Genomic DNA, 15,298 nt, shown 5'->3' with positions numbered 1-15,298 from the left:
TATATAAGAATGGACCAACAGATCCCGTTGCTCTGGACGGAGACCAGTGAAGGCCTTTAGAAGCACTTTTCCGGTGAGCGCTGAGCGTTACTGCGCAGCCTCCAACTGAGAGAAACGACGTAAATGTGACGTGAGCAACGTGTCTGAAAGTTGGAAGTCTTCTGGTAGCTGTGCCAAGAGAAATCTCAATCATTCCCAATCTTGCAGAGACGGAGAGTGTAGGTATATGTAAGGAGATAACATGGACACAGGCTAATTATTGCTAACTAAAATGCTAGTTAACATTAGTAATTAAACTTAAACAGCTAATGTAAGTCTAAACTGCCTGCGAGCTTCTCCTGTACTATACGGTAATTTCTCTACTATGCGACAGTAAGTCGCGTGGTTATGACACAATCGTTAGTCTATTTTTACAAAAACGTCTGCTACGGAGCCATAACGTGAGGTACAAGGTAATGGAGCCTTTTATACATTGTCGTGTTTCTTTAGAAATAAACAATGGACAAATAAAGTCTTTAAACGCTTCAGATGTAAAGTTATTCGCTGTCAAAGTGACGCCAAAATGACACCAAAATGAATGGCAGTCAATGGAATGCTAACGGGGGGGTGATCGCTTTGTAGCTGTCGGTACACGATCCGTTCTGCCTGCACGATCCGTTCTGCACATGCGCAAAATGTTCGCGCATGCGCGGTTGTACGAGGATTTACGACACTGCACGATCTGTTCCACGCTTCCGGTCGACAGCCAAGCTAACGTTAGTTTAGCTAACAGCTAATTCGGCTAACTGCTAGCTGAGACAGCATGTAATAACTTTAAAAGACCCTCAAAATAAAACTTGAAAATAAACGTTGACATATATAACAAACACCTAACATATATAACAGCTGTTACGTCAGTTCTACTTTACTTGTGCTCATTTAAAATACAATCACTCAATACTTGTCTTTATTGTTATTACTGTGAAGTCTTAATTTAGCTGTAGCCTGCTTTTCCCATTACGTTTGAGTTAACGTTATTTTAGACTGAATCTGGCTGTCAGCTAGCGGTTAGCCGAATTAGCTGTTAGCTAAACTAACGTTAGCTTCCCGGTGGAGGCTAGCCATAGGCTAGCGTGGAACAGATCGTGCAGGTCGTATGGATACGTAAAACAGTATTATCTTGCGCATGTGCAGAACGGATCATGCAGGCAGAACGGATCGTGTACCGACAGTCTGTATATAAGAAGGGTAAAACAGGATTATCATCTGCGCATGCGCGTGACCATAGGGACTTCTGCTTCTAATCTGGCCTTGAAGGGGACCTACGTCATGGCGGCGGCGCATTGCACGCAACTTTGTTTACATTCATTTTCCACCACGAGCACACAGCGATAAACACAAATCAACAGAGAACTCTGTAATTAAACATTATCTAACAAGTGTAGTGAAGCGGCTCTGTTGGAAAGGCTAACGGTGCTCGGTTAGCACAATGACATGTTAGAAAGCACAACCGAAACGATTTGTCATAAACTAACTAGCTAGCTAGCTAAGTAACAGTCGTGTTAGCCACGATGCTAACGGCATTAATAACTAAGCCAAACGGTGCTGTCACTACTATTTTAGTGATTCATAAGCAACCTGTTTCTTGCAGATTGTCACGTTACTGATAATACAACTATTAGAAGGTAATATATGAAGTCGAAGCTAAGTCTGATGGCTGTAGGGCAGCTAAAATAAACTTTAGCTGTTTCCATAAAGCTCCCAGCTAGCTAAGCTAACTCGCGACGCAGTTAGGATTAGGAAACAAGAACCAGCTAACTAATGTTAACATAAGCACTTTGGCTTGGTAGATGTCGATTTTTTAGTCATGTTATAACTTTTTCCGATTTCCAGCCGCAGCCTGCCCCCCCGTACTAACATTACTCGGTACGTAACGTTAGATCCGTGATGTCAAGTACTAACGTTACTCGGTACGTAACGTTAGCTTAGACCAGTGGTTCTCAAACTTTTTTCAACAATGTACCCCTTTTCAATTGATTCTTTAAGCCAAGTACCTCCTGACCAGCGCTAATCATTTTTGGTAGAAAAAAAGGTCTATATAAAGAGGAACAGTACAGCGCTGTCAGCAATAGATTTACTAAACAACAGCCTTGTAACTGAAAAAAACATGTAAATGCTAATGAGAAAAGGAGACAAAAACTGGAAAAAACCTTGGAAAAAAAGATGGTAGAAAGAAGGAAGGAAGTAGCCTAAGGCAAGAATAGGTCGAAAATAGAAAACAGTGACATAACTTCGAAAAAAGCGAGAAACTTGCAAAAAGTAGAAGGACAGTAGAAGGATGGAAGGCAAGATTAGGTCCAAAGAAGGCAACACGAATGTCACATTTTTGGCAGGAAAAAAAGTCTACATAAAGAGGAACATTGTTCTGGACAAAAGCCTTGTAACTATTAAACATTTTGTTAAATATCTCACGTACCCCCTGCAGTCCTCCAAAGTACCCCTAGGGGTACACGTACCCCCATTTGAGAAACACTGGCTTAGACCCTATATATACTGTCTATGCTTAGACCTTACAATGCCTTGTTTCTCACTCCCGCTAACTTATTGTTCATAAGACGTGACATGAGTGACACATGCGGGTAGCCAAGGCGAGGAGAGGGAGATTAGCGAACGTTAGCCAACATATTTATAAAAAAAAAAAAAAGTCACAACGAGTTGTAATTTCAGCATTCGTATAGTATTGATTTTTTTTTACTATTCAAATTATATTCGACTTTCAGTATTGGTTCCAACAGCCCTAATACGCGCACAGTCTATGGTGTCAAACTGCTGTAATACATTTTCTTTCTTTTCAATAAGCTATATGTCTCTTAATTTACATTTTATGTCTGTGTCTTCATCCCAGGTTCAGACTGTTCCCGGAACTTCACCAGTCCCTCGGGTCTCATTGAGTCGCCGGGCTACCCCGACAAATACCCCCACAACCTGGAGTGCTCCTTCATCATCATTGTCCCTCCCAGCATGGATGTGACCCTCACCTTCCTCACCTTTGACCTGGAGAACGACCCCCTGCCGGGCGGAGAGGGGGACTGCAAGTATGACTGGCTGGAAGTGTGGGACGGGCTCCCTGGAGGTGAGACATTGATCAACTGAATGTGTTTATGCATCAAGATCATACCGTGCCAACGGCAATGATGCTGTTGGTTAAGTTTTGATGGAAATGTTAAACAATAATTTAACCATTTCACGAGTCAATACACAGAGCAAAGTTAAAATGGTGTGTACTCTATTCTGCCCTGCCTACATCATTATTGACTGAGGTGGAGTAGCAACTATTTTAGTAGCTATGCGTTGGTAGATGAAAGCTCAGCTTACAGGCAGGATGTTGGCATCAGCTGTGGAGAAACAACGTAACGTTTCAAGGGGTAAAATAGGAGTTGCTGAGAGGAGGGAGAAAAGGTGAGAGGAAGAACGGTATGAGGCTAGGATATTTCTGGTCTAGCTGCGAGAAGGACTGGAAGAGTTTAGAAGGACAAATTTAAGGCACAAAGGCCTTGGATCTTGTTTCAAGAGATGGAAGAGGTAGAAAGGAAAAGAAGAGCAGTGGAAGGGCAAGGGAAAGGTCCTCCACTGTTGGAAAGACTGGCACAAAGGAAGGAGAAGCTGAGAGGAATAGATGAAGGCCAGAAGAGCGCTGGTCTGCCTTCAAGAAGAGCACTAGGAGAAAAGAGAACTAGGATGGGTTTTGAAGGGAGTTCAGCAAGTTGGAATGGAAGAGGAAGTAAGATTCTTCTCAGAAAACAAACCTTTTCTGTATTGTATACTATTTATACTGATTTGATCATTTTATTTATTATGTGATACTTATTATTTCCATGCCGTTTTTAGTTTTACAAATTGGGGACATTTTCAATTGCTTAATTCCCAAATCAAGGTACATGGAACGTATCCAGCAAAGACTAAAAACCATTTACAGCAATGAAGAGCAAACAATGGCGCTTCTCTTCTTATGAATAACTTTGCTGTAAATATGAATTTAGCCCGAGGAGGGAAGAAAAAGTCAGATGGTACTGTACAAAGAAAAGAGGGCGGTTAAATGAGGATAGGAAGAAGCCACAACATCTTTACTCCTTATTTTCAGGGAATAAATAGAAGCCAAGAGAGGTTAAGCAAAGTTGAAAGTAAAAAAAAAGAAAATGACCAGAAAGGCAAGAAGAGAGGGATGGAAGCGAAAGAGAGGATGAAAGGCTCCTGCTCTGAGAGATGGAGAGAGACTACAAGAGGGATAGTAGGATGAAAGGAAGCAAAGTGAAATGAAGTGGGAGGGAGGAGGTTGAAAGGGAAGGAAATATACAGGATGAGATTTAGATTTAGAGGTTAAGGACCAAGTTTCAACCTTTGCAGGCGTGTAGAATCCTGAGCCGGAAGAGAGGGCAAGAAAAAAGACACAGGGGAAAGAGAATGACATTGTTTGTTTCTTATAAGGCTAAAATGTTGGTGGAAGGGAGGAGAGGTTGAAATATATGTTCATTCAAAGGAAAGGGAGAAGATGTCAGTTCTAACTTGATTGGAGTGAGTGCAAGAAACCAATTAAGTATAGAGAGAGAAAACCAGAATATGTTTTTGGTGTGCCATTTACCTTCCATGTATGTGCATGGGTATGTGTGTGTTCTGTGACGGGCAACTCAACTGTTTGCTCTCACTCCGATCCAGCCAAAAGAGAGGTCACAGGGGATTGGTGTCATTGTGTGTCTGTGTGTGTTACCACATGCTGTATCTGTTTGCATGGGTCAGGCAAGTCAAGTTTAGACGCTGCTGAAATTAAACTCATAAACACAGAGGGAGAAAGAGAAATGAGACTATTTGCTAGATTATTACTAGGCTTTTGCCTGTAAGCTAGAAATACTAATTATTAAATCCTCAAAAAATAAATATTACATTTGTTGGACCAGAATTGTATGCAACAGGGGTAATTTATTTATAGAAATTATCTTGGTGGATTTGAGATTCTCTTCTCTTCTCTTCTCTTCTCTTCTCTTCTCTTCTCTTCTCTTCTCTTCTCTTCTCTTCTCTTCTCTCCTTTTCCCTCACTACCATCAAGAAAAGAGTTATTACCGTTATTTGCTCAAGCTCCCCATTTTAAATTTCCACCCATTCCAAAAGGGAAGAAAAAAAATCAATTGCACTGATCGGTTGGCAGCTATTTTCTTTCTCTTCCTTCTCCACAAGCCTCCTTGTGTGTGTACAGTATCTGTGTGTGTGAGAGATGAGTCAGGGATGAATCTACTATCTGTGCTCCCACTCCTTCACACACACACACACACACACACACACACACACACACACACACACACACACACACACACACACACCCCAAGGGCTCTAAATCAAGCATCTGTTTGTGTTGACATATACAAGTTGTGGTATTAGAGAAGAGGACAGTAGCAGAATCACTTAGATCCATGGATGTAAACACACATATACTATATATAGCACACATTGTAAAACATTGTCCAGTCCAGAGATAGAGTTGATAGATGAAGGGAGGAGAGGTGATGACATGAGAGGGTGGAGTGATGAGCAGATGTCAGTGGAGGACGGAGTGATAGAGATAACAGAAGAAATTAAAAAAAAAAGTGCCAGTAGCAAAGGACAGAGGCATAAAGGGATTAAGGGATAAAGGGATTGATAAAGGAATAAAAAATGAATAAATCATATTTACACCTGGATGAGTGAGAACATTGTAACGTCTTGTTAGAGCATCATGAGTTACACAGATCAACCAGCAAATGATGGCGAATTTTAACACACTGAATGCTAATCCGATATTTGTTGTCCGATTGACAGTGGGCCCTCTGATTGGTCGATACTGTGGGACCAGGGTGCCTCCTGAGATCCAGTCATCTACCGGGATTCTCTCTCTGGCCTTCCACACTGACATGGCTGTGGCTAAAGATGGCTTCTCCGCTCGATACAACATGACGCACAAGGAAGTCAGTGAGAGTAAGTTTAATTTAATTTAAAGTTTTTTAATACTGCGTTTTTAATTATTTTTTTAGTATAAGTATTGGTGTAAATGTCTTCCTCTCCTGCTTTTGCCCTCTTGTAGCTTTCCACTGTAGTAATGCGTTCGGACTGGAATCAGGAAAGATCACAGATGACCAGATCACAGCCTCGTCAAGTTTCTACGATGAACACTGGCTGCCACGACAGGCCCGACTCAATTACCATGACAACGGATGGACACCCAATGAAGACAGCAACAGGGAGTACATACAGGTACGGGTACTTTGGAGACCTGGAGATGTGGTGCAAACAAAGTAGGATTCAAAAACATTCATTCAAAATGACTCTATTGACAGACGTTCTTATGGGTCCATTGATTTTGAAGTTTTTAGGGGTTTCTTCTTTTTCATCAGGATGTGATACAAATCCAAGATCTCAGTCCTGAAATACAGAAGCTTATTCTTGAAAAAGTTTACTCTGTCTAAACTAAAATCAGATTGCACTCCTATTTTAATAGCACCTTTTTTCTTGCGTTGACATGTCACACATAATAACTCCAGCACAGCTATATTTGCAGCGTGTGTGTGTGTGTGTGTGTGTGTGTGTGTGTGTGTGTGTGTGTGTGTGTGTGTGTGTGTGTGTGTGTGTTTGTGTTTGTGTGTGTGTGAGTGAGTGAGTGAGAAAGAGTAAGTGGGAGGTGTAGTGATATCCAGGTTTAGCAGCTAGATGCCTGGGTAAGGCATTGTTTCCAGTATTTTATCACAGTGCCAACTTCCTGCCATCCCTGTGCCAAGCGTGAGTTATGAGGCTGTCTGGGTGGGAGGGGAAAGGGAGTGTGAGGTTCACTCACCCCTCAGACAGAAATGAATTCAAACCAGCCTGCAAGGCACTCTTCAGTTAGACAACTTCTATAAACAACAGATTATCTTGTTGGGTGTCACCTTCCTGTAGCCTTGCAAAGACTGCCCACAGGTTTTACTTTACTTGTCAACAAGCTTTTTTGGAAATAGACGTAATGTCATGTTATATATATATATATATAAATATATATATATATAAATAGTCAATGTTATCAGTTTGTACCCTTCCTGTACCCAATGTCAGATGCAGTCTTCTCTATTTTGTAGAATTTTAAAAGCAAGTTTCGAGAACCAGAAATCATCATCCTCGCCTTTTGCCAACTGGTCAGGTTGCTAGCTGCTTGACTCTCAGATTTCCTGACCAAAATTTTGCAGCACAATCACACCCACAATAAAAGCAAAGAAGAATTAGGCTTTCTTTTGTGCGGCTAACATATTCTTTCCTCTCGAAAGCCTGTGATTAGACAACCCAAGATGCGCTGCTTCTAAGAAATGATCACACGTGTGTTCAGTTAACAGCAAAGGAGGCCAGTGAGGGATCAGTGTTTTGCTCAAGGAGACAGGAACCAGGCAAGCACCTCATCTGTTCATTTGTAAGAACAGTAACACAATCACAGATAGCCACAGACAGAATAGAAACAGTAGTTCTGATTGTCAGAGCTCTACTGAGGCCAAATTCTGGGCCAGCAAACACAGGAAGGGACTGTGGCCAAGAGGCAGCATGAGGCCAAGGTCCCATCAGTCTCACACTTCCTTCCTGTTTCACCTCAACTGCAGCTGACAGCTCACTTTCTCTGCCCCCCCTCTCAAAAATGAGCTAACATTAAAGAATTTGCTTGACATGAATCGCTAAAAAGGTTGATATTTTTTCAGGATTTTTTTTTTCTGACGTTTAGATTGTCCACACTGTAAGAAATAAATCCGTAGAAAAAACGGATAATGTCCTGGCAGAAAATTACCAGTACCTTTTCCGTTAAGTTTACGGACACTTCTGTTAATCCAAATCGAGAAAATTCTCTAAATTTAAAGTAAATCCTCTGTACCTTTAACAGACATTTCGGTTAATCCAAAATTCAAAATACGGAAAAACACCTGTGAAAAATCATTACAGAAAATTCCTTCATATTAACACAGTATATTAGCCCGTATTTCTACAGACTTTTTTAACAGTGAATATACTCTGCTCAGCCCATGGAAAGACCCCTGATTCTGATTATATTGTTCGTGACACGGTCGATCTTTGCATGAAATTGTCTTGACAGTTGGCTGGAAATTAAGCTTCTACTTCTTTCATGTTGTCTTTCTGTCTCTCTCCGGTCACCGGTGTTGTGGTGGGGTCGCTGCGTTCCACAGAGGCTCTCAGCTGTTCCTCTGTGTTAACACCTAGCAGAGAGCAAGGCCCCTGCGCGCGCGTGTGTGTGTGTGTGTACATAGGTGTGTGTTTATGCATATGTGTGTGTTTGCAACCTCGTGTCTTGACAAGCAGCTGTCATAAATGCCAACATGCCTCTCCTTCTCGCATCTTGCACCCCCTGGTCTCTCATTACTGTGTGTGTGTGTGTGTGTGTTTGTGTGTGTGTGTGTGTGTGTGTGTGTGTGTGTGTGTGTGTGTGTTAAAATGTGTGCCCATGCAGCTCAGGCATGTATGTGTTGCTATGTTGGCTCAAGGGCCACGTGTGTGGTTTAAATCTCTCTCTAGGGCACTTTCTCTAATGTAGCTTATGCTGTTCTTTTTGATTCTGTTCTATTATATTCTGTTCTATTCCATTCTTTTCTGGACTAGTCCAGTGGGGTGTGGTGCAGATTGATGATGTGAATTCTGGTGGCTCCGTTATTCTAACAACTCTGTGATTGATGAGAAGCCCTTCACTTAGCATCTCTCTTTCTCTCTCGCTCTCTCTCTTTCTGTCTTTCTTTCTCTTTCTCTCTCTTTCTCTCTCTGTCTTTCTCTTTCTCTCTCTGTCTTTCTGGCTCTTCTTTACCTACTCTTCTTTTTCTCTCTCTCTTATTCCCTTACTCGTCACCCCGCCTCTCCTCTTCCCATCCATTCCTCTCCTCGGTTCCAGACCATTGATTAGTTGTCTTGGTGGATCTGTGTCTGGCCCTAAGCGTACAGGCGTGTGTGTGTGTGTGTGTGTGTGTGTGTGCGTGTGCGTGTGCGTGTGCGTGTGCGTGCATGTGCATGTGTACATTGGAAGTAATCTAAAACACTGTCTCTCTGACAGATAACAAACGGAGCATTTTACCTCCCCTGGTGTTTTGTACTATACCCCAGTAGGAGGCACAGCCAGTCACACACACACACACACACACACACACACACACACACACACACACACACACACACAAACACACAAACAACAAGCTCTGATTAATCTACAGGTTTCAACAGCCCAAATGGAGGAGAATAAATGTTATAACCTACAGTAGAACCATACTCATCTTCTGCTCTTTATTTGTCTGCAGCCAATCTTTGTCTCAAAACCTTGTTCTGTAAAGTAGAGGCTTTGATCACCAGTCACTGTCACAATGTAACATAATTCATGTCAACTGAGGGCTTCAAAATGTGAGATACTCATGTTAAATAGTCACAGGTGTGGTGTCTTCCCGGTAAGGAACTGCAAATATTACTACTATAACCCTCAACAAAGTCATGTTAGACAGAGACAAGTACAAAAACATACAAAAACATATATGTATAAAAGTCCTCATTAGCCGTGTTTAAAAATATATTCATGAAACAATATAATCTCTTGTTGCTTAATATCACTTACAAATTGAGAGTCTGAAAATATATTTTTTGTTACTTTCCATTGCGTTTTTAAAGAGCTATGTTGTTCTGCGTGATCTACTCATTTTGGGCACTGCGGAGCAAAACAAATGTGTGTCTACTTGAGGGACCTTGAAATGAAGGAGTTTGAAGCTGGCTTTCAGCACACAATGCTGTCCATGTATAATGCAACACAGCTAGCAGGATGCCAGACACGTAGCTTAGCATCCACAATCAGGATGGGGAGGTGATCATGGCTATTGTATGGGAGGAAATATAAATGAGCCCCAGGTCATTATTGATCTGCCAAAAGAGAGAGAAAGAGAGAGAGAGAGAGAGAGAGAGAGAGAGAGAGAGAGAGAGAGAGAGAGAGAGAGTACACACCCAGTGGTGGAAGAAGTATTCAGATCTTTTACTTAAGTAAAAGTACTAATACCACACAAAAATACTCTGTTACAAGTAAAAGTCCTGCATTGAAAATGTTACTTAAAGTGCCCATATTATGAAAAAATCACTTTTTCTGGGATTTGGGGTGTTATGTTGTGTCTCTGGTGCTTCCACACACATACAAACTTTGAAAAAAATCCATCCATGCTGTTTAGAGTGAGATACAGTTTCTGAATGTGTCCTGCCTTCAGTCTCTGGGTGAGCTGTTCAAAATCGGCACGGCTTGTGACGTCACAAGCCGAAACGAGCAGGCTAACCGCAACCATTAGCTTTTAGCGTTAGCATGCTAACGCTAATGCTAACGCTAGCATGCTACCTCATTCTCAATAGCAAAGCACTGCTACAACACACACAAGTTCACCATAATCTACAAAAGAACTACTTACATGTGTGCCCTCATTTAGAAGTCTCCCAGCTAATCCTGACTTGTAACTGACCGAAGTTGTAGAAACAGCCTGTCTTTTACTGTCTATGGAGCTAGCTAGCTGACATGATCTACATCTGAGCTACTGGGCATGGTGCGAGTGCAATCAAAGATAGTACAGAAGAAGAAGAAGAAAAGAGGTCTCACTCTGTAGCTAAAACAGAGACCAGCTGAAAAGAGGATCTGCAGCAGTGAGAGAGAGCAGTGCAGTACAATAAAAATATGGTGTTTTTTGAAAATTAAACCATGTAAAACTATTCTGGTACAACCTTAAAATACAATTATGAACCTGAAAATGAGCATAATATGGCTGCTTTAAGTAAAAGTAGGTAAGTATCATCAGGAAACTGGAAACGATCAAAACAGTTCTGTCAATCAACTTAATGGTTTAATCAGTGTTTAATGGTCTAATCATTTCAGCTGGACGGTAGGCTTATATATTGTTGGGTAGTTTAATTTATAATAAAACATTGCATTTTATAAACTACATGTGTTTTGTGTGCAAACATCTTAATTTGTAAAGTAACTAGTAACTAAAGCTGTCAGATTAACGTAGTGGAGTAAAAAGTACAATATTTCCCTCTGAAATGTAGCAGAGTAGAAGTAGAAAGTGGCATGAAAAGAAAAAACTCAAGTTAAGTACAAGTACCTTCAATTTGTACTTAAGTACAGTACTCTAGTAAATTTACTTTCCACCACTGTATACACCAGACACTCCTTCGAAAACCAGCTGATTGATCAGTTTTGAGCAGTGCGCATTCTTTGATGTTCATTATTCATGATGTTTTTATTCTTTTGATAAAACATCCTCTCTCCTCCCCGCCAAACAGGTGGACCTCCATACCTTGAAGGTGCTTACAGGCATTGCCACGCAGGGCGCCATTTCAAAGGAAACTCAAAAGGCTTACCATGTCACCACCTTTAAGCTGGAGGTCAGCACCAACGGAGAGGACTGGATGGTGTACAGACATGGCAAGAATCATAAGGTAGGCTCAGACTCATGCACAAACACACAGCACATACACACACACACACATACACATACACACACACATATTCCTGCCATGACATGAACCGCTAAGTGGTCAAGACGAGAGAGAAAGTCTGGATGCTCTTAGGTGACACACATGCCTCGACATGCACATGGAAGAGGCAGAGAAACATATGAGACGGAATATATGCAGCAACACTTGACCACAAGCCCAAAATTCAACCGGTGTCTGCAATTACAGTCATTCCACCGCCGCTCAGTTGGCTTCATTTAAGGGTTTATGACCAAGCCAGAATCAGCACACGTCTCCAAGTGATACCTTACATCATTGAATGCAGCTCACACTTACAGTAGACTGCACAGTCTGCTTTTCACATCCCATCTGGTTTCTGTTACTCACTGGTCAGAGTTCTGCCTAATGTCGACCTGGTTGGACAGGTTTCTTAGCTGTTTCTCTCAGTGGTGTTAAAGCATGATGAATCATCAGTGAGTGTGCTGCAGTCTAGAAACGAAGCAGACGGTACCGAGCGTCGTTAAAATGGTTGCAACTGCAATTAAAGTATAGGAGCGTTCCAGTGGTTTTGGCTGTTTTTTCCATCACGGCCGTTCTCCCACTGCGATGGTGGTCACATATGTTTGGGCTGCGGTCTAACGCCACCACGTCTAGCTTTGTGCTATAAACCCTTATTCCTTCATGAATACATGCACACACACTCGCGGATGCATGCATACAGTGCAAATGCTTCTGCATGCTTTGAGAAAGAAACCGGAGATTCCGTCTAACCATCTGGGGCTCCTCTGTGGACTGCAGATCCCATAAGGCTTATAGATGTAGCCACGTCCCAGAGAAATGATTGATGGCTAAAATACAGGGAGTTGTGGAGAAAAAATATATATATAAATAAAGGGACAATAGAAGAAGAAAGGAAGTGTGAGTTTTTTTTAAATCCTGTTTATGCCTATTAAACTTACTCGATGGTTAAATTGAATAGAAAATTGATAATGTAATTAATTGGTGCAGTATGATCAAGTAAATTCAACTCTTTTTAACTAATCACTCAACCAATCAACCAACCAATCAATCAATCAATCAATCAATCAATCACTCAGTTAGTTCGTCATTCAGCCAGTTGTGTTGTCAGTCAAATAGCAATATTCTGCTGACACCAGACTATGAAACAATAACAATCCAATACGCAAAACAGATTCATAATTATGTTTTGAGGTTAGTAGTTGGTTTCACCACCCATAATCCCTCTGGATTCCTCCAATAACCCTGGAAAGCTGCTTCCGCGCTGAATGCCTCAGGAGACACAGAGGAGTGTGTGTGTGTGCATATATGTGTGTGTGTGTGTCTGTCTTTGAGGAGGAGGAGGAGGGGTTTAGAATAAATCAGCAGCAGCTTCTGGTAGAATATCCCTCCCTTTTCTTCCCTCCACACACACACACACACACACACACGCATGCACGCACACACGCACGCACACACATACACACACACACACACACACACACACACACACACACACACACACACACACACACACACTTATACACACACAAATACACACACACGCACAACCACAAACCAACTGGTAACTTTTTGAGCCCCCCTGGTGAAACAGTCTGTGCTGTAATCTGATGGTTAGATCAGGGTCATCATCTCTGTACTTTATGGATATTAACCAGATATATGAATATTTTGTCATCCTGATTGTCCATGCTGTAATTTTACCATGTTAGTCTATTCTGTACACACATCTATTGCATGCCTGTTCGTCCTGGATGAGGGATCCCTTCTCTGATGCTCTTCCTGAGCTTTCTTCCATTTTTTCCCTGTTTTTTTTTTTTTTTTTTGTCCTTTTTCGAATCGAGGGTCTAAGGAAGGTTGCTGTATGCTGTACAGATTGTTACGCCCCTTGAGGCAAATTTGTGATATGTGAAAATAAAATTGACTTGAATATACTATATACAGGCTTACAATTTGGTATTCATGTCATGGTGCTTCCTCTGTCCTGAGAGGGAGCGATGAAAGAGGAAGCCGAGTAAAGGTAGAGCAGCGAGAGCTGAAAAAAGACGAAGAGAGCGATGGTCATTTATCTAATGATGACGCGATGGTGTCAGCATCTTGGGGGCTAATGTCCCTTCTCAGCTGACATGCCGCAGACAGCCAATCAGCATCGGCCTTGCCATCCCAACTGTCAACTTTTGGGGAGTAAGTGAGAGTCTGTCATTTATGTTAAAAAATACATATAAATAACTCAAATGTCAATGGCCAAAAGGATCTTTCGGCAGTGTTTTATAGTTTGGGTGTGTAAAATGCTGTGTCTGCATTCACAGGATAATCTAGGGAAAAACTTTTCATAATCCTAGATCATTTTATGATCAGTTGTAAGCATGTAAAAAGTATTTTCTGAACTTAAAGCAGATATAATGATTTATTTTCTACTTTAATTCGAGATAAATGTAAGGCATATATAGAAATGCCCGAACTCCTCTCTGTTTAACTTGTTGAACCTGCTCTGAACTGTTCATCATCCATCCATCTCTCGTCTGACATTTTCATTCACTCACCTCTTTACTAGTTCTCTCAAAGTCTATCTGTCATTCATAAATCCTCCCTCCTCGTCTACACACTCGCTCTCTTCACATATTCATTCACCTTATCCTTCCACTCTTGCCCTCTTTTCCCTCCCTGCGTTTTCCTCTCCCTCGACACTCCATCATTCATCTCCCCCCCCTCAATGTTTCTGAGAAAGTCATCATGAAATAGACAGGCACGTTTATGTTGCTCGAACAAATTACTTTTTGTGCTTGGCTACAGCAATGGTTTGGTGTGTGTGTGTGTGTGTGTGTGTGTGTGTGTGTGTGTGTGTGTGTGTGTGTGTGTGTGTGTTAATCTAGAAGAATTATTGAATCAATGCTTTATGAGCAAGAAGCATGAAAGGAGGACAAAAATTAATGGGAACCACATGGATATTAAGAAAAGAAAAGTATGAGCATAGCAAACTGCTTATGCTCCTGCGAACACACACTCCTGCACAACACAACAGCAAGAACACGCACATGAATGCTTCTTGTATGTTAACATTATCCTCAGATGAGTCTTAATAAAGCAGCCACTGTGCACAAAAAGACACACACTCTGCTTTTAAACATCTGGGAGCCAGCCCATAGGGGCGGCGCCACTGTCACACAACATCATGATGATTTGTGTGATCTGTAATGTATTTGATAATGTCATTAAAGGCCTGTTGTGAACCAGATGGCACATATGGAATATATGTTAACTTGTGGGAGCGTTTTGTGGAGAGAAGGAGAAGTAATATTCATACAGCATTTGTTCCTACATTCTCACAAATGACAGGTACTTTTTTAAGACGTTCACTAGATAAAGAGGGAAAAGGAGCAGACAGATGGGCAAAGTATAAGACAGAGGGGAATACAGGGTGAATAAGATTATATTAGAAATCATCATTGCAGAACCAATACGCTGTGCTGTTTCCCTAGGATTAGTTGTGATTCTTAGGCAATTTGTTTTCTTTGTCTTTTTTAATCCACAAGAGTTTCTTTCTTTCTCTGTTCCTGTTTTTACTTTTGCAGCAGCCATTTTTCATGCCACCTCTTGATGATCAGGTCATGTCAGATCATTTGACTCCTCATGTAACCTATCATGAGAACACTAACGTGAGCATCATGCAGAAACAGGAAAAAAGATAATGACACTATCAGTATAACTTTAAGCAGTGCTCAGAGTTGGCTGTGGGCCTGGTTATGGGAGGTTGCCCACATGCTGAGAGAAAAGTGGCAATTTTCAGTGA

The 15,298-nt window shown here is 41.4% G+C and overlaps 1 protein-coding gene and 1 long non-coding RNA gene across 4 annotated transcripts in view; one reads left to right on the top strand and one right to left on the bottom strand.

Annotated features, from left to right (window-relative positions):
• LOC118495584 overlaps positions 1–15,298 on the bottom strand; it is a 175,278-nt gene that overhangs the window by 66,769 nt on the left and 93,211 nt on the right. The window lies entirely within an intron of this gene.
• Positions 1–15,298, top strand: part of LOC116037780 (neuropilin-2-like) — a 108,728-nt gene that overhangs the window by 39,460 nt on the left and 53,970 nt on the right. For all 3 annotated transcript variants that reach the window (XM_031281808.2, XM_031281806.2, XM_031281807.2), the window contains exons 4-7: positions 2,885–3,112; positions 5,827–5,982; positions 6,089–6,258; positions 11,317–11,472. In XM_031281808.2, coding sequence (XP_031137668.1) covers positions 2,885–3,112; positions 5,827–5,982; positions 6,089–6,258; positions 11,317–11,472 — 710 coding nt within the window. The remainder of the gene's footprint in view (positions 1–2,884; positions 3,113–5,826; positions 5,983–6,088; positions 6,259–11,316; positions 11,473–15,298) is intronic.

Source organism: Sander lucioperca, chromosome 8 (genome assembly GCF_008315115.2).
Source record: "Sander lucioperca isolate FBNREF2018 chromosome 8, SLUC_FBN_1.2, whole genome shotgun sequence".
NCBI classification, from domain to species: domain Eukaryota; kingdom Metazoa; phylum Chordata; class Actinopteri; order Perciformes; family Percidae; genus Sander; species Sander lucioperca.
The sequence above is the reverse complement of the archived record's forward strand: the minus strand, read 5'-3'. Positions and strand labels throughout refer to the sequence as shown.